At 35.0% G+C, this 16245-nt stretch overlaps 1 protein-coding gene across 1 annotated transcript in view; it reads left to right on the top strand.

The window, feature by feature from the left end:
• Positions 1 to 16245, top strand: part of RAD50 (DNA repair-recombination protein (RAD50)) — a 236507-nt gene that overhangs the window by 86750 nt on the left and 133512 nt on the right. Inside the window, exons 14-16 of the mRNA XM_089806593.1 lie at positions 5151 to 5278; positions 15849 to 15963; positions 16080 to 16209. Coding sequence (XP_089662719.1) covers positions 5151 to 5278; positions 15849 to 15963; positions 16080 to 16209 — 373 coding nt within the window. The remainder of the gene's footprint in view (positions 1 to 5150; positions 5279 to 15848; positions 15964 to 16079; positions 16210 to 16245) is intronic.

Below are 16245 nucleotides of genomic sequence, written 5' to 3'. Positions count from 1 at the left end.
AAAGAAGACAAAGTAGCAAAAGTTTGTAGCAGCATTGGCCACTAATCCTTCTATTGGTCATATGTTGATGGAGATAGCAGAACCTCAGAAAGAGGGCAAGTTCCATGAGCTCACTGCCAATGACTTTCAGATAAGAACGGTCAACATTGGTATTCTCGTGCATGATTCCATGGTTAATAAATGGAAATCAACCAATGCAAAGATAGAGGACAGATTTGAAGAATTAAGGGCAGAGAAAGAGGTACTCAAGGCCTCGTATAAAGAACTAAAGGCCTACATTAGAGCTGCACTTGGGAGCACTTGTACCAGTGCATTTGATCCAAGTGCAGAAGAGAACAAGAACTTGCTTTTAAAGCTACAACAAGAAAGACAATTCAGTCAAATTGGTTGCTCATGGATTGATCAAATGAAGGCTCAAGGTCCCCCTCTTATCGAGAATCTTGGAAATTTGTTGTTAGATACTGACAAGTTGAGAGCAGCAGTGTCTAGTCATAAAACTACCATGCACAAAGCATCAGATGAATTGATGGATTAATTGGCCTTGTTGCAAGAGGTGATAGATATGAAGACTAATGTCGCCATGACCCACGGGATCCTCAAAACAGGTCAAGAACCATTTCTTCATTGGAAGCAATCATAGGATTTCATAGTGGAAAGCTCTATAAGATCAGCAAATGAGCTTAAGGATGTGTACGATTTAGTGCAAAAGGTTATAGAAAAGAATTTTGAAAACTTAAAGGTGTTGCATACGGAATCATATGTAACTAGTAATGGTCCATTGGTGGACATCGAGTGAATGAAAGAAAATTCCTAGCATTTGTCGATGAGGCCACTGATCTAGTTAACTTCTAGGTGTCAAAGATCCAGGAGCTTTCAACAACAGATTTCATCCTAAGATGAGCATCGGAAAAGTTCCAATCAAAGGTCGCCAGAGTGGAAGAGTTGACAGAGATGCATGACTACTAGATGATTTTAGTTGATAACATTATAATCCCATGTGTTGACGAATTGGATAAAGTAACGGATACAATGAAAGCATACAGAGATAAGGCTATAACCCCAAAGAAAGTTTGATGCTCTGATATTCTCTTGGACAACTATCACTCTCTCTCTCTCTCTCTTCTTTTCTCAATTTCTCTTTTATAATCATTTTTGGCTGTAGGTTTGAATTCTGTAGCGAACGATGACCAGTCAAGTCCTATTTTTAGCTTCCCTTATTTAGAGATTCTCTGCAATGTAATCATCGAATGTAACTAACTCTTCTAGAGGGGCCTATATATGTAACTTTTTGTGAAATTAATAAGATCGACAAATTATTTTGTGGGCAAACCCCTGTAGCTGGGACTACTGTGTGACTCTGAGTCTACATTTTAATTTTGCTGTTCATTTAGTTGTTGTATAGTACTTGGGATGAATATGCTGTAAATGAAAATTGAAAGATTGCAAATAAATTTGGTTGTATTTCTTTCATCTCAGTGTATTGTAAGCTTTACTTTCCTTTGTATAAGTATTTCTTTGTCCCCATGTGCTGTGCACAATAGTTTGTGTGTGTTTTATAGATTGTATGAGAAGCTTGGGATTTGATTAATGAAGTAGCTGAAAAGGGGACAATCCGAGTATTGTCAAAATTCAATTATTCTAGCAATCTAGGCATTGCTAAATTAATCACTCTCTCTCCTCTCATACTGTGGTAGGTAGGCTTGCATGGTTTCAAGCTTCCATCTAAGATAGAATAGATTGCATTTTAGGAGTTAGATTTGAAAGTCGGCTAAATTGTTTGAAGCTTTAAGCAATTTGGTTCTGCCTCTTCTGCTCTCTGGTTAAGAACATACACCAAAAACTTAAAAAAAATTCATTGCAAATCTTGCAGTTCGAGGGAGCTGTACCTTTCAATTCAGGGGTCTTTGATAGATTACTACACTGACCCATTCTATTGTTAGTTGCTTTGTTTTCTATTTACCATTGGGCACATTAAGAGTCGAGGTATAAACCATCGAATTAAGGAAGACAAACTGTTAACCAACAAAGTGAACTTGAACTTTAGTTAGTAATTTAAATTAAAAAATAGTATCTTGCAATTTCTAATTTTTTGATTGTGTAATTTGTATTATTTTTTGAAGTATGTATGTAATAGTTGCTTTTTTTTTGCTAAATTTTATGTTACAGGATGTTGAGACACGTTTTGCTTTGAATTTAATCCGCTTGAGACGACTTGTTCAAGTGAAAGAGGCACTTTCCAATAATGTTATCAGCAACATTTGGGCTATATGGAGGCAAAGTGACAGTGACAGGGGAGCCAAAATAGAGCTTGGGATGTTGGATGACTTATGGTGTGAACGTGTGTAATATCTCATTAAGCTCATTGAGCCCATTATGATCATGCTTAGGTACGCTGACTTGGATAGGCCTTGTCTTCGAGAGATCTATGATGGCATAGACTCAATGCTTGAGAAGATCAAACAAATTGTAAATGAAAAAGAGCAAGATCCTCAAGAGACCCTCTTGAAACAATTACAAGCAATTGGTGTATAACATTGAAGCAAAATGATCACTCCTCTACATTTGCTTGCCTATGCATTGATGCCCAAATACTATAGCAACCACTATATTGATCTACCTAGAAGGCTACCCCTTGGATGGAGATGTGGATGTGTTCTGGTGTGGGATGCATTCTGTGCTCTCTCGTTGTTTACATGAAGCACATCAGTGCCATGTGGATGCTCTGTGGATGCACATCAGTGCATCCACAAGGCTTTGATGTGCTTCTTGTAGGCACCAAGGGAGCATCCGTGAGCATCCGGATGCATGCAGACACAAGATGCCGAATGTATGCATGCCCAGAACTGTAGATGACCTTCATTTGCTGAACTTGAGATACCCCCATGCAGAACATTTTCAGTTAGTTACTTGGCAAGATACGATTCATCAAGGTTTGCAGATGTATGGTCGGGGAGAATGCATTTTCAAAAGTTCCTTGCCAAGGTTAGTTGGGTGGACATTGGTGCATACTTAATTGATAACAGTGTAGATTTTTGCTGCCTGTGCCAGAATTTTAATCAAATTAGTGACATCAACTATCTGATCCTGAGAATGAGAGATCATCAGTCTTTTAAAGCTGTATGAATCGCTTTAAGTTCCCTGAGCTTGGTCGGTCCTATATTTTAGCAGTACTTGGGCATTTTATTCGGCTAATCCTCTGCATGATAAGTACCTAATATATTGTTTAGGAATTCTTTATTTACTGCTAGGAAAATTAATTTACTGTCAGTCGTTTTCCATGCAATGTGCTCACTTGACAAAAGTTAATTTTGTATATTTCTTGCATTTCTTTGCAGACACACACAGACGCATCCAAAAGCCCCTAGAAAAAATTTCGCACAATCATGCACCCAATCTTTATACCTGCATCCACATCCACACCTGAATTGGCAACTTAGTTATTCTTTGCTTGGGCTTGCACTTTTTCATTTTGTGTAGCAAGAAGTGGAATGGATGGGGTTTGCAATACAAGACAAACTTTGGGTTTACCATATCTGGATTGTTGGAGAGTATGGAATTCGGATAGTTTATTTAAAGATTTTTTGATATCAGTAGGAACTATGCAATTCTGTCTGGGAACATTCCCCGAGATAAATAAAACATCAAAATCATCAAAATTTAAAGTCTGTTAAACTAAATGAAAATAAGAATGCCCATTATGGTTGTCTAAGACTCTGGTGAATGAATATTTAGCATACTTGATGTGTATGTTGTTTTTGAGGTTGACACTCATTTTTCTATTCACATGACTCTTTGTAGTTCAATGTGTATAGCTTTCTCAAGTCTTTTTTTTCCTGCAATCAATCATGTCAGCATGTAATTCATACAAGTGCATAAAATTCTTTTGCTGTTATTAATGAGATGTATGTTCTATTTTGTTGCCTTCAAATTTCAAATGCTGCTTTTATTTTCTGCTTGCAGATCTAAAAATCCCTCTATGTAAGGGTTGTATTATTTTTAAATGGGGGTGTTAGTTGTAGTTTTTTAATTAGTGACTGTTAAAACAGTTTCTTGGTTTAGATACTATGCTTATCACCGAAGTCTTGGTGATGACAGTCAACATCCACAATCCCAAGCAAGCACAACTAACTATGCCCTCACAGGCGACAGGAACCCAAAATGTAAATAGTAACACATTGAAGAGACATCAATGAAACACAGAGTGCAACCATCACAAATTATGTGTACAGAGAACTCAGACACAGAACAGGGGAACATTAACTTATTTCATCTTTCAAAGGACTATTAATGATCTTTGATCCTTCAAGCATTGGCTCAGCTCCACACAAAGTCCCTCCTACTCCTTACTGGTGATGCCGACTATATTCTCTGTCTCTGTAAGGCAATACTATCTCGTCAATTGGTGATACCAAACTGCACATCTGATTCATCCACGCTTCTTTGCTTTTTGCAAGGATGGTTGACCATCTCCAATCACAAATCCCTTCTAATCCCAATCTTTGGACTGGTCTGCAGATTATTGGAAACCCCAAATTTACGCCTCGCGATTTCACCAGACAACACTATTCCCTCTTTTCAAACGTCTTCTCTGTTGTTTTATTCCTCCCACATATCTTGTCTCTTTGGAATGATTAACTTCTGGAATCCACGCCTCCTAAAACCATCTCTTCCCCATATGTTACAAGCAGCCTTCAAGAACCATTTCCCAACCAACTATTTTTGCGTCCATACCTGTCAACTAACCGTTTTTCAAACTTGCTGTTTGACTTGGGACAGGAAATTGTTATGGTCTGTGACAGGAAATATGATGCTTGTGCATCACTTGGTTGTTGAGAAATAATTCTCTTGATATTTGAGTTACTATGTAGCACTGTGCTTAGATTTTATATGTAATGATGCATATGCAAAAGTCTAGATAGCTGCCATGAAAATCCTACTTTCTACTCTAGCAGTGAGTGGTAGTTTTTCCCCCTTTGAACCTTTTCTAATCAGAATTTGTTTATGTATCAACATGTTCGAGTTGTCATTTGTTGAATAAAAAGAAAGATTGATGTGCATATAATTGTGATCTGGGAGCGATTCTTCCCATAGTTTTTATTGATAAGACTTCAGAATGACCTCTTTTGAAGCTTTATTATTCTGAAGTGCAGTGTTCATAAAATGGAATATGATGATTTGCTTGCCAAGTCAGTCGAAGCTGAAAAAGATTTGCAATTAGTGGACATGAAGATAAAAGAGGCAGGCAACAACCTTGTAAAGTATCAACGAGATAGAGAAGGTTTGTTATTGTAAAATCTAGTGTATTGCATTATTTTTTTACTTTAAAAATTATATTTTACAGCAAAGTCAGCCACATAAAATGGCTTGAAGTAAGTCATTATGTTTCACCATCATTTCTGTTCAGATTTGTTGAGTAAATTGATTCCAAAAAGCATTTAGAAAATGTCACAGTACTTAGGAATAGAACAACAATGTTTTTCATCAAACTTTCATATATGGGAAATCTAAAAAATAAAATATGTTCGTAATATTTATCAAACATCCTTATTTCTCCAAACTCTCTATCTAATGATCCAGTGACGATTTCTTACCATAATTCTCTTGCAATGGTGATGGGAATATTTTTACTTATATCAAAAGAGGAAAAATCATAAAGCAAAAATTATGAATAAAATCAGCGACCATTTTTTTCTTTGCATCATTGTCTTTATTGTTGTTTCGACAATGTTGATGAAGTACAGATAAATCCAGGTCCTTCAGCTGTTCTCTTTTACTGTATTCTTTGAACTCTTCTTTGATATTTTTTTCTTAACTAGCATGCTTTCCTCTCTTTGGAGTTAAATAACATGCTTTTTTGCAGTGTCAGACTGGCTATGTGCTACCTCCCTAGTCACAGAGTTACTATCCTTCGTTTGGATAATGTACTTTCACCATTTCGGTGGTAGAATGGTACCTTCTTGTTTATTAAAAAGAGGGCAGAGGGCCCTCCTTTGGCAATTCCATAAATTCACTCAACTTTACAAAAAGAATTGTTTGAGCTTCTTTTATTGAGATAGTTGTTTGGGTTGCTTATCCATGCAGGGTTGTCTTGCTTTAACTATTTTGGAGCAGCATCTTCTTGTTTGACATCAAAGTACATAAACTTTGCACATTGAAGTCTTCCCTCAATTTCAATGGGATTTTTAATTCCTTGACTATTCTTACCATTGCTTTATACAAGGACCCATCTTCATCAATTTGAGCCATTTCCCTTGGTGTGCTTCTCTGAAATGCCAATCTTGAAGTGTGAAGTAACTATGAATTGCAAGATTCTTTGCTAGTGTATAGGTATGTTGTTCATCTTACTTAAGTTTATGAAGCAATAGGTAGACCAAGAAGGTTTTTGTGCAGTTTTGACCTATCTATCCTAGCCTTGGTTCGTTGGATGCAATACCCTAAAGATCAATTTTTTTAACAGTTGCTCTCAAAGTATGTTGCCTTCTCAGCATTATCCATGTTACGAAAGGCCTTCTTAAACCCTTTCAAGACATCTTCATCCACAAAAACAAAAATTTGATTAGGTCTTGTTGCATTCTACTCAAATATAACAAGCTGGTATATAATAAGGGATGTTTATTGTGTCACATCTCTTGTGGCAACAAAGCTAATTTAATGTCCCCATCTTGTAATTCAGTTTTGTGATGTCTTTGAAGAGACAAAATTAAAATATTCAACCATAAAGAAGTCTTCCTCACCCCGCTTATCAAGATTGAATAACCCAGACTTGGTTGATTGTTGTTACCTCATAGGATATTGTTAAGAGGTTTCTATAGATGAGCCAACCATGGTTTACAAGAGATATTGAATCTCTGAACATGTCTCTAATATTGATGTAATTCAAATATTATCCGACATATGGTGACAGACTATGTCTACATCAATAAGGAATTATCATGGTTTAATGCATGATACTGAGGGGACAAGGACTATCAATCACAAATGCAAAGCAGTGGTCATCAGTTTGATCAAACATACCCACTTGATAACAATTATGTATCAACAAAGAGTATGTATCAACCAAGATAGACAAATAGAAGAATGATCATAGCATCAACTAACATCAATTATCATCCAAGATTGGTTCAGAAGGATGTTGACTATTATATAGACATAATTATTAATTAAGATGGCAGTACAGATATACATATTACTAGTAATCAAAGCACTAAAGCAGTCATAACCTGGCGCATCTGACATACAATCAAGTAAATTCTGCGTATCATAAGAGGAGGAAATGAATGGTGAGCAAAGTGTCGGTGATGATATTAATATTATTGGGATTGTTTTGTCAATAGATGAAAAACCCAATTTAAGGAGTTCTTCAATCAAAATGATATAATTGAGGGTTATCAACTTAAAAATTTGATAAGACTCTCGACTACTCAAAGAAGATCTATTATAAGAAAGGATCTCATCGATGTCTTGACTAGGAAGGTCTATCTAAATAATATGTAACTTGAATATAATGTGCATATAAGGATCGTGGGTAGAGGCTATATTATTATCTACTATGACATTATTAAGCATGATGGATTGATAAATCTATTGAAGGATAAGCAACTAATTGAAGGATTCATTTGTTGATGTTTGGTAGCTTCAATCAGATAAACCTATGAATATATATGAGATACAATTTATATATATGTGATCATTATATTTGAGATATAAGTTTATTAATATATGAGAGGAATAAATATTAATTACACACACACACACACACACACACACACACATAACTATAATTAAATTTGTTATTATATTAATTGTCTAATTAATGAATATACATTTCCCATGAAGGGACATGTCTCTTCATGACTTATGCTCATTATAAATACAAGAGGTTGCTGCATTTGGAAAATACACACCAATCCAACAATGCTTAGTACATTTGTAGCGATCTTGAAAATAGCATGGTATCAAAGCAGGCCGTAAATGTATGAGAACGTATTTTGGAATTTCTAGCAACTTTTTATTTTGCAAAGAAAATTTAAGAGAACAACGGATACGTAGGAGCAATGTTAAAACTTGTGTACTTCTACACATCACGATTTATAAAGGTTGCATTGGATGTATCATCTCAGGAATATAGAAGCGTATATGGATGTCTTTCTGTGTGTAGAGGGGCAAGGATGACAGGTATGCACTATAGCATAAATTATTGCTATGCAAAACCCTCGTAGACCTTATTCAATAAGAGGGTGTTGGCAGAATCAAACCTGCAACCTCTGAAACAAATTAGAAATATCAAAATTATGTTGTTGAGTTAGGGGGATAGAGGGGCCTTAATTTAGGGAAGGCGGGGGAATGACGGTGGGTGACTAGGCAGGTATTATATACTATACATATGGTACTTAAAATGCTAGTTATGAAAAGATGTATTGCAATATCAGATATAAAGATGTAAAAGAGTAAATACTTGAACATTGCATTGAGTTGGAACATTGAACATTGAACATAAATAGTCAAATCAGCAAATAGTTAACACTAGGACATTCCTCTATTGTTGACAGAGGTGGTAGGATTTGGTGGCACTGTTGGGTGGGGCAAAAAGGGGGGACGCGTCCCTGTGCTACTATGATTAAAAGCAATGGATGGACAAGCATTTGTCATCAAATCCGCAAAAGAAGAAGCGACATTTTTAATAGGGTGAACCAAGTATAATTACCCACGTAAAGAGGATGATAAAAAGAGATTAAATAAAATATGGAATAACCTTACTAAGTATAGGGCATCAAATACGACAGAAAGATAGATATAAATCATATTTTAAATAAATGACATCATCTATTGGATAAATCATTATGCATAAGTGGTATGTAATATATAGAGATGGACAAAAGAGAAATAAATAAGGATATCAAATCAAATATATGGAGGAAGAATGGATGAACATATATGAAGTAGATCCATCAAACAAGATTGGCAGGATTATCATTGAAAATGAAACACACAAAAGGAAATTGTAGGCGGTGCGGTTATCGCGTCCTACCAATGATTGGCACTCTGTCCCATTCAACCTTGCTCACTGGCTTATGCATGGTGTCATTAGTGGTGCAACTAGTCGACAATTTTACAAGTACTTTGTTATAGAATAAAGGTGGAATGAAGAGATATGACTAAAAGGGGGTAAAGGTATTGAGCATTGTCCCATTAAGTTGTGTATAAAGATATGGTTTCAGGCATTTTGTTATATATTCATTTCTATATCATATGAGATGTTATATTTGAAAATATATACATTCAATAATATATAATGTGTTTTGTATAGAATATTGTGAAATATGATAGTTATATATATATGTATATATGTATTTATATATATACATTCATTCAAAAATGATGTTTGATAATTCGATATAATGTTTGTTAAACATAAAGAGATTCATTATGAGAGTATAAAAGATAAAGATGAAGTATAGTTATATTTTGACTTCAATACATCATCAAGTATTATGTTATTGAAAATATAAAATAAAGAGTTATGTTGTAATCATTTATGATGTTAGTAATAGGCATGAGTTTAGTTACTAACTTTCTAATTAATGTTAATATTCTTATTTGTATTTCTATACGTACTATAAGAGCTAGGTGCCTTGGTCTTTTTCTTTGAGAATGTTCTTGCAAGAAAAGGAGGATTGGTATTAGATTAAGAGGGAGTCCAACACTTCTTCAAAGGTAAAAGAACTCGAAAGATTGATACTCAGATAGAGTTTGACACATCCATTTGAAGGAGTGAATGGAGGATATGCTTCAATTGATCTTTGAAAATCTTGATCATATTAGAATTAGAGAGAGTTTTGATTTCATGTAAACTTTGGTATCATGCATGTGATTGCATGATTTAATGGGCCTACCCCTTGTGTACATCATGAGGAAGTGACAACTTCGAAATAATTATCACTTGTATTTGCAGAAGTTAGTGGAGGTGACGATCTTACAATAACTTCAGCCATGATATACATTTTATTTAAATTTGAAAAGGATCATGATGGATTATATCTTGTTAGTAAACAACTAAGTGTTATATGACATTCACTTGACGGTCTATGAGTTGTTTGTATAGATATATGATAAGTATTTAGTGAATATCATGTGTTGGTATTCTACATGCCATTACCTTATTGAGTACTTGGTGAATACCATGTGTTGAAATTCCGATAGGTCAATACGTAGAGTATTTGGTGAATATCATGTGTTGCTATTCAAATAGGCCAATTCTCATGATATCAAAATGGTGGATATCTTTTGATCAAGGACATCCTTAAAATTTGCCATTCCTAATATTACCAATGGTGTAATATCTATCTTGTGTTTATCCTTCCTAGCTAAAAGGGAGTATTGATGTTTGGTAGCTTCAATCGGATAAACCTATGAATATATATGAGATATAAATTATACATACGTGTTCATTATATTTGAGATATAAGTTTATTATTATATGAGAGAAATCAATATAATAATTATATATGTGTGTGTGTGTGTATAACTATAACTAAACTTGTTTCTATATTAATTATCTAATTAACAAATAGACATGTCCCATGAAGGTGATGGAACTCTAATTTTAGAGTCTTCATTTAAGAAATATGTTTGGAGATTGATGAAGGATTGTAAAAGCATATCTTGGTATACAAAAACCTATTTCGTAGAAAAGATTTCACTCTGCTCTCCTTACAAAGGTGCTTCTTTGTTGAGGTCTGTGTATGATGAGTGTAAAGTCTCCAGTTGCAAAACATGACATAGTAGATATGGAGATTTCGAACAAGGGGGATTCAGAGATTTATGTTCACACATCCAGGCTTGCTGTCTCTATTCAGTATTTATTCAGTAATCTTTTCTTGCATATTCTTCATTGGTAATTCATATTACAGGCATTCAATTTGAAGATGCTAGTTACAATACTGGGAAAGTCATGCAATATAACTCAAAGTTTATATCAGATGAACAATGATGAAGGCAAAAATAGTCAAATTTCATACACAGGCTTTAAAGACTTTAAATAAAAAATAATTCCATTTCATGATGAATGGAATCTTCTTCCACAACATATTCAAGTAGATTTGTAATTCACTAAATATATGAGATAGTGAAGACTAGAGACTTCACAATCAGTTTGCATCAGTCACAGCTAGCAGTAAAAACAGGGATACAACAGAATTTGCGTACTCATAATATGCATCAAACAATCTAGAAGTGGTTCCCAGTCATCCAGCAGTAAGCACAGACATTGGAGAGTTTCTGGATTCATCTCTGTGTTTTAGACTTCCTATATACAGAGCCTCATAAAATAAGCATATTGCTTCTGTACATCACCCTCTGTACACTTATTGGTAACAAATTAAAGAAAGATGTTATTGAAAGTTTCATAGCAACAACGATTGTGTTGAATTCCCAATCATGAATAGGGAACTTGTTGTTCATCATGGGCTTGTGACCCTAGTTAAAGGATTCACAGTGTTGGATTAGAACACTACTGTGTAGCTATTTGCAGTTTGCTAGCCTGGACCTAGACTTCTTCCATGACCTTTGCTGGAATGAGTTGGAGTTTACGGTCATAACTGCTACTGATTATAAGATTGAGTCAAGTGGATGTGGATACATAATTAAATCCAATGATTCTGCAATCCATGGGTCCAATGATGCATGTGATTTCAGATTGTCTGCATCTAATCAAATTCCAGAGTTAAAACTAGAGCGGACTGCACTAATGGAAAGATGCCGCAGAGAAAAGTATACACCATATAAATAACATCCATGGCAGTCGTTCCAAATAGATGACACTTGGTTGCACTATAAAGGAAGCTAAGGAGATGCTTGAAGAGTATAAACGTGAAGGAACTCTCCTTCATTTTGTGTTAGAAATGATTGGAGGCAAGATAGTGCTCAGGAAGGTAGGGCTATGTTTTTCTATACGGCGAGCAAGATACCTATGCAGATATCCGTAAAAGAACATTTCAGTGCAACAAGCAAATACTCTAAAAGCAATTCTGAAGGCTTTCGTACTGTGTGGAAGCTTCCCAAACAGGGTTTTATACCTATCATTATTTGAGGATCTATATCTAATGATGCTTTGTGTCTCTTGCAGGTGTGAAGGATGTTGTCTTTGCGGATAAGGGCATGAATGCGTGCATGGAGAGGAGTCCTGGAGTGGTTCTCGTAAGCAGAAGGTCTATGATATGATGTTAAAAAGATGCACCACCAGCCGAAAGACACAATTCCGAAAGCTCACAATGGATTAGCACCATGGTTTGCGGAAGAATCAGGAGATCAAAATGAGAAGATGCATCTGCCAACAAGTTTTCTCCGGTGTTTTCAAATACACGAGATGTAAGCAAGGAAGTAACAAGTAATATGAAGTGGAGGTTTGGGCATATATGTGTGAAAGAAAGAGATTACCAATGTGCCGCTAGTTGTATTTTAATACAACTGAACCATGTTAAAAACTTATTAAATTTTTGAAAAATTTGGTTAGTTTTTTGTTCTGAAGGGATATGATGTTTAGTATAGTAACCGGCACCCTTCAAATCTTTATAAATATGTGATGTAAAGCATCCAAAGGGGATTGATATTATTCATATTTTAATTTTTTGCCTAGCCTATGCCTTATGATGTATTATATTTTCTTATTGGCAAAGAAATGACCTTTTGAACTAAGCTTGTGGATGGTGGATTATTGGGTAAATTTTATGCGGTCTGGATAAATTTGTAGTAGATGGATCATCCGGAAGGAGTGTCTCTACGTGTAATTTTTATTTTCGACACAATCTGTAAGCATATTTATTTTTATTTGCATTGGAGTTTAAATTATTATTAAGTTGTATCCTTTGTAAATGTTTTTTATTTATTTTCTATAAATATTTTAATATTCGGATAAGTGGATTGGATCATTATTGCATTTAAAATTTGATAGACATAGATATTGTGAAATATTTTATTGTTTCCGTATTTATGTCTAATTTGTCTCCGCAAGAGTTAAAGTGCATTTTAGACTAGTTTAAATTGCGTTTATATAATTGATCTGTCGCATTTGAACTATTAAAATTGTTTATAGTTTAATATATTGAACTTTATAAAGTTGTACATTTCAACTTATAATGTTGACTCTGATTGCCTGTTTTAATTAGGCACTGGTCTTTTACTCCTGATTCATAATCCATATGTTGGCAAACGTCTCATTTCTTTCCTTTGAGGAATTAATATATTCATCTATTGCATTAATCTATAATTATTCATTATTTAAAACATTATCACATTTGTATAATCATTTATTCACAAATCGCAAAGTTTGAAGTTTTCAATAATTCTTGCCATTTTGAAAGCTTTTGTTGTATTCGTGTTCTAACCAATTTGCTTTAAGCATCTTGGGTTTAAGGTTGTTGTCCAGGATTAGGTACACCTGCCTCAGGTTTTGCAGAGCCGAAAGCGCAGGGGATTTGGATCGCATCGATCAATCTTGTCAAGTTGGCCTTAATCGGTTGGATATCCTAGCATCGAGCAGGCAAGGCTCGTAGGAATCCAACCTGTGGTTTTGGGAACCAACAGAAGGGACATGTCCTTTCATGGCTTGTGCTCATTACAAGGACATGTCTGTTCATGGCTTATGCTCATTACAAATATAAGAGGTTGCTGCATTTGGAAAACACATACCAATCCGGCAGTGCTTAGTGCACATAAACTGTCTAATTTTCCTGTCTTTTGACAGTGTGGTCCGTGATCTTGTATGCAATGACCTTAAAAGATGTGTATGTATGACAATGAAATTGTATTTCTATGCTTGAAATGTCAAATAGAGCCTGCAAGTTGATGATTCTTTGATTATTAATTTCGATAATTGCATAGTAAAATGTCTTTGACTCTGTAGAAAGCCCAGCTTGACTCAATTTCATAACTAGCTGGATGTAAAGAATTTCGTCTACGTTTTTTAAATTTTTATAGTTTTGCTTCATGGTTCCTTGAAACATACAAATCCCTTTGATTTCTTATAACAATTAAATGTACATAGCCAATTGGAATTTGTCTAATCAAAGTAAAAGAACACTTATCTTATTGCCTTGTTTTCTGCTAGCTATACAATTGTTGATGAATTTATTTAATTATTAAAAAGTATGCAGCAGTTTATTAATTGGGTCATACAACCAAAATAAATAACAATGAACCTGACTTGAAAAATAGATGGCAATGATCAATGCAAAAGTTATGTCCAAGGTCCAAATGCTCAATCGAATTGCTTTAGGAAGGCCGCAGGCAGTCAGCAACACCACTTGACATGCTCAAGACACTCCAGTGCCAACCGCAACTAGTTGGGAATGCAAAACCAACTCAACAATGCCAAAGCACTCCTCCAAACACCTGCTGACACTGATATGCAGACCCAGTATTCTCTGACGGCTATGGTTAGAACTTAGAACATCCATGCAGCCATTAACATTCTGCAAGCCCAGTTTAATGTCGTTCAACTCCCACACAAAGGCTATGGGATTGGACTTATTCCAGAACTTAAAACGCTCCCCCCAAATGATACTTGGCACTCCTTCAAATTAGAATTCAATTTCCAGCGGCAGCCACCAATTGAAGAGTAATTCGGATCTATTCCAAGTGTCAGTCTATCATCATTTACCAAACTCTAGATACAATATAGACAGTAGGAGTTTTGACAATCGCTATACCTCAGCAACGACTGCTTCAATTCACGAACTCATAATTCTTAGAATTATAATTCCAATCTCCTAGACACAGATAATGACAATTAGGAGATTCAACTAGTGAAGCCACTATACCTCAGCAGAGACTTCAAACATCAAAAACTCAGAGACCCTTATACTTCAGCAAGGGCTCACAATTCAAACTTTAGGAAAAAGGCACAAAAGCAACAAAATAAATCGAGTTTTAAAGCGTGCTTTTCCCAATGCAATGAGCTCTCATTTATAATCTTCCATTGGCCAAAGTTTCCTAAATAATTCCACCTCAGAAATTGTGGAAGTTTCTCAAAAGAACTCAACACTAGAAACATTCCAACACGCTTTTTAGAAATATCTCTTAATGTCATTATTATAATAATATAAACATAATTATAATAATGCAACTTAATGATTAATACATAAATAAGAGCTCATGTAATTATTAACCTTGTTTACTGCAGGTGACGACTAATTGTTGAAGCCACCCATTGCACTGCCAAAAATAGCAATTGCCAAAAATAGAGCTACTAAAAATAGAAAGTCCACAACTGGGACCCCCAAAACACCTTGTCAGCTCACAAGGGTTGCAATGATGAGATAACTCCATCAACTGCGCAGAGCTGCCAAAAATGGGGACATTACAGACTCTTGAAATCTTACTAACACTGGGAACAGTTGTCATGCACAAGCAGCATCACACAAATATTTTAATTAATACCAAGTCATTGCCAATTATGAGATGCATAATCCTTCATTTTGGAAGGAGTTTTGCAATTTAGGGATGAATGCCTTAATATTTTATCTTTGAAGAATAAATAACATAAATGTTGCATAAATATAGAAGTGATGTCCAAAAAATGGAACCAATGTTGCATAGAGCTCATTCATTGAATCATTTGCTAGATTCGTTTGAAATTCAAGACTTATTTTATATTAACAACTGTATGAAATATAACGTTTATTTTTGACTCTTAGGTGGCGTGATACTTATTTTCATGACTAACATGGGAAGAGATTCATAAATTATGATTTAGTTGTTGGGAGGTGTATTTTTTGATCATCATAGACTCTTATAAATGGTTATGTTGCTTTCTCTTTGTGTCAGATTTTACATCAATTTCTTTCTTGCAGGCAGGAGAAGATTTTTTGAAACAAAGCTTCTATCCTTGGTCCAGTCATCGGTGGAGATTGATGGGTTTCCTGTGGTATTGGAAGATGCACTTGAGAAAAGAAATATTCGTAAAAGGTTTGATTTTTAGTCTCATACTATTTTAATTCAAAATGCTGTCAATCTGATAGGGTATCACATGGACACAATTGGAATGACTAACAGTTCCCGGGCATTTTGGGTGGTTGTTAAAGCCAACATGATATTGCAGATGGAATGCGGAGGATGTTTGATCCATTTGAAAGAGTTGCACGTGGAAATCATGTGTGCCCATGTTGTGAGCGCCCCTTTACGCCTGAAGAAGAGGATGATTTTGTTCGGAAGGTCTTCCGTTAACTTTGATAGATAAATATACATGTG

This window comes from Cupressus sempervirens, chromosome 10, assembly GCF_028749045.1.
Source record: "Cupressus sempervirens isolate cs-2001-9-10 chromosome 10, ASM2874904v1, whole genome shotgun sequence".
Lineage (NCBI taxonomy): Eukaryota > Viridiplantae > Streptophyta > Pinopsida > Cupressales > Cupressaceae > Cupressus > Cupressus sempervirens.
The sequence above is the reverse complement of the archived record's forward strand: the minus strand, read 5'-3'. Positions and strand labels throughout refer to the sequence as shown.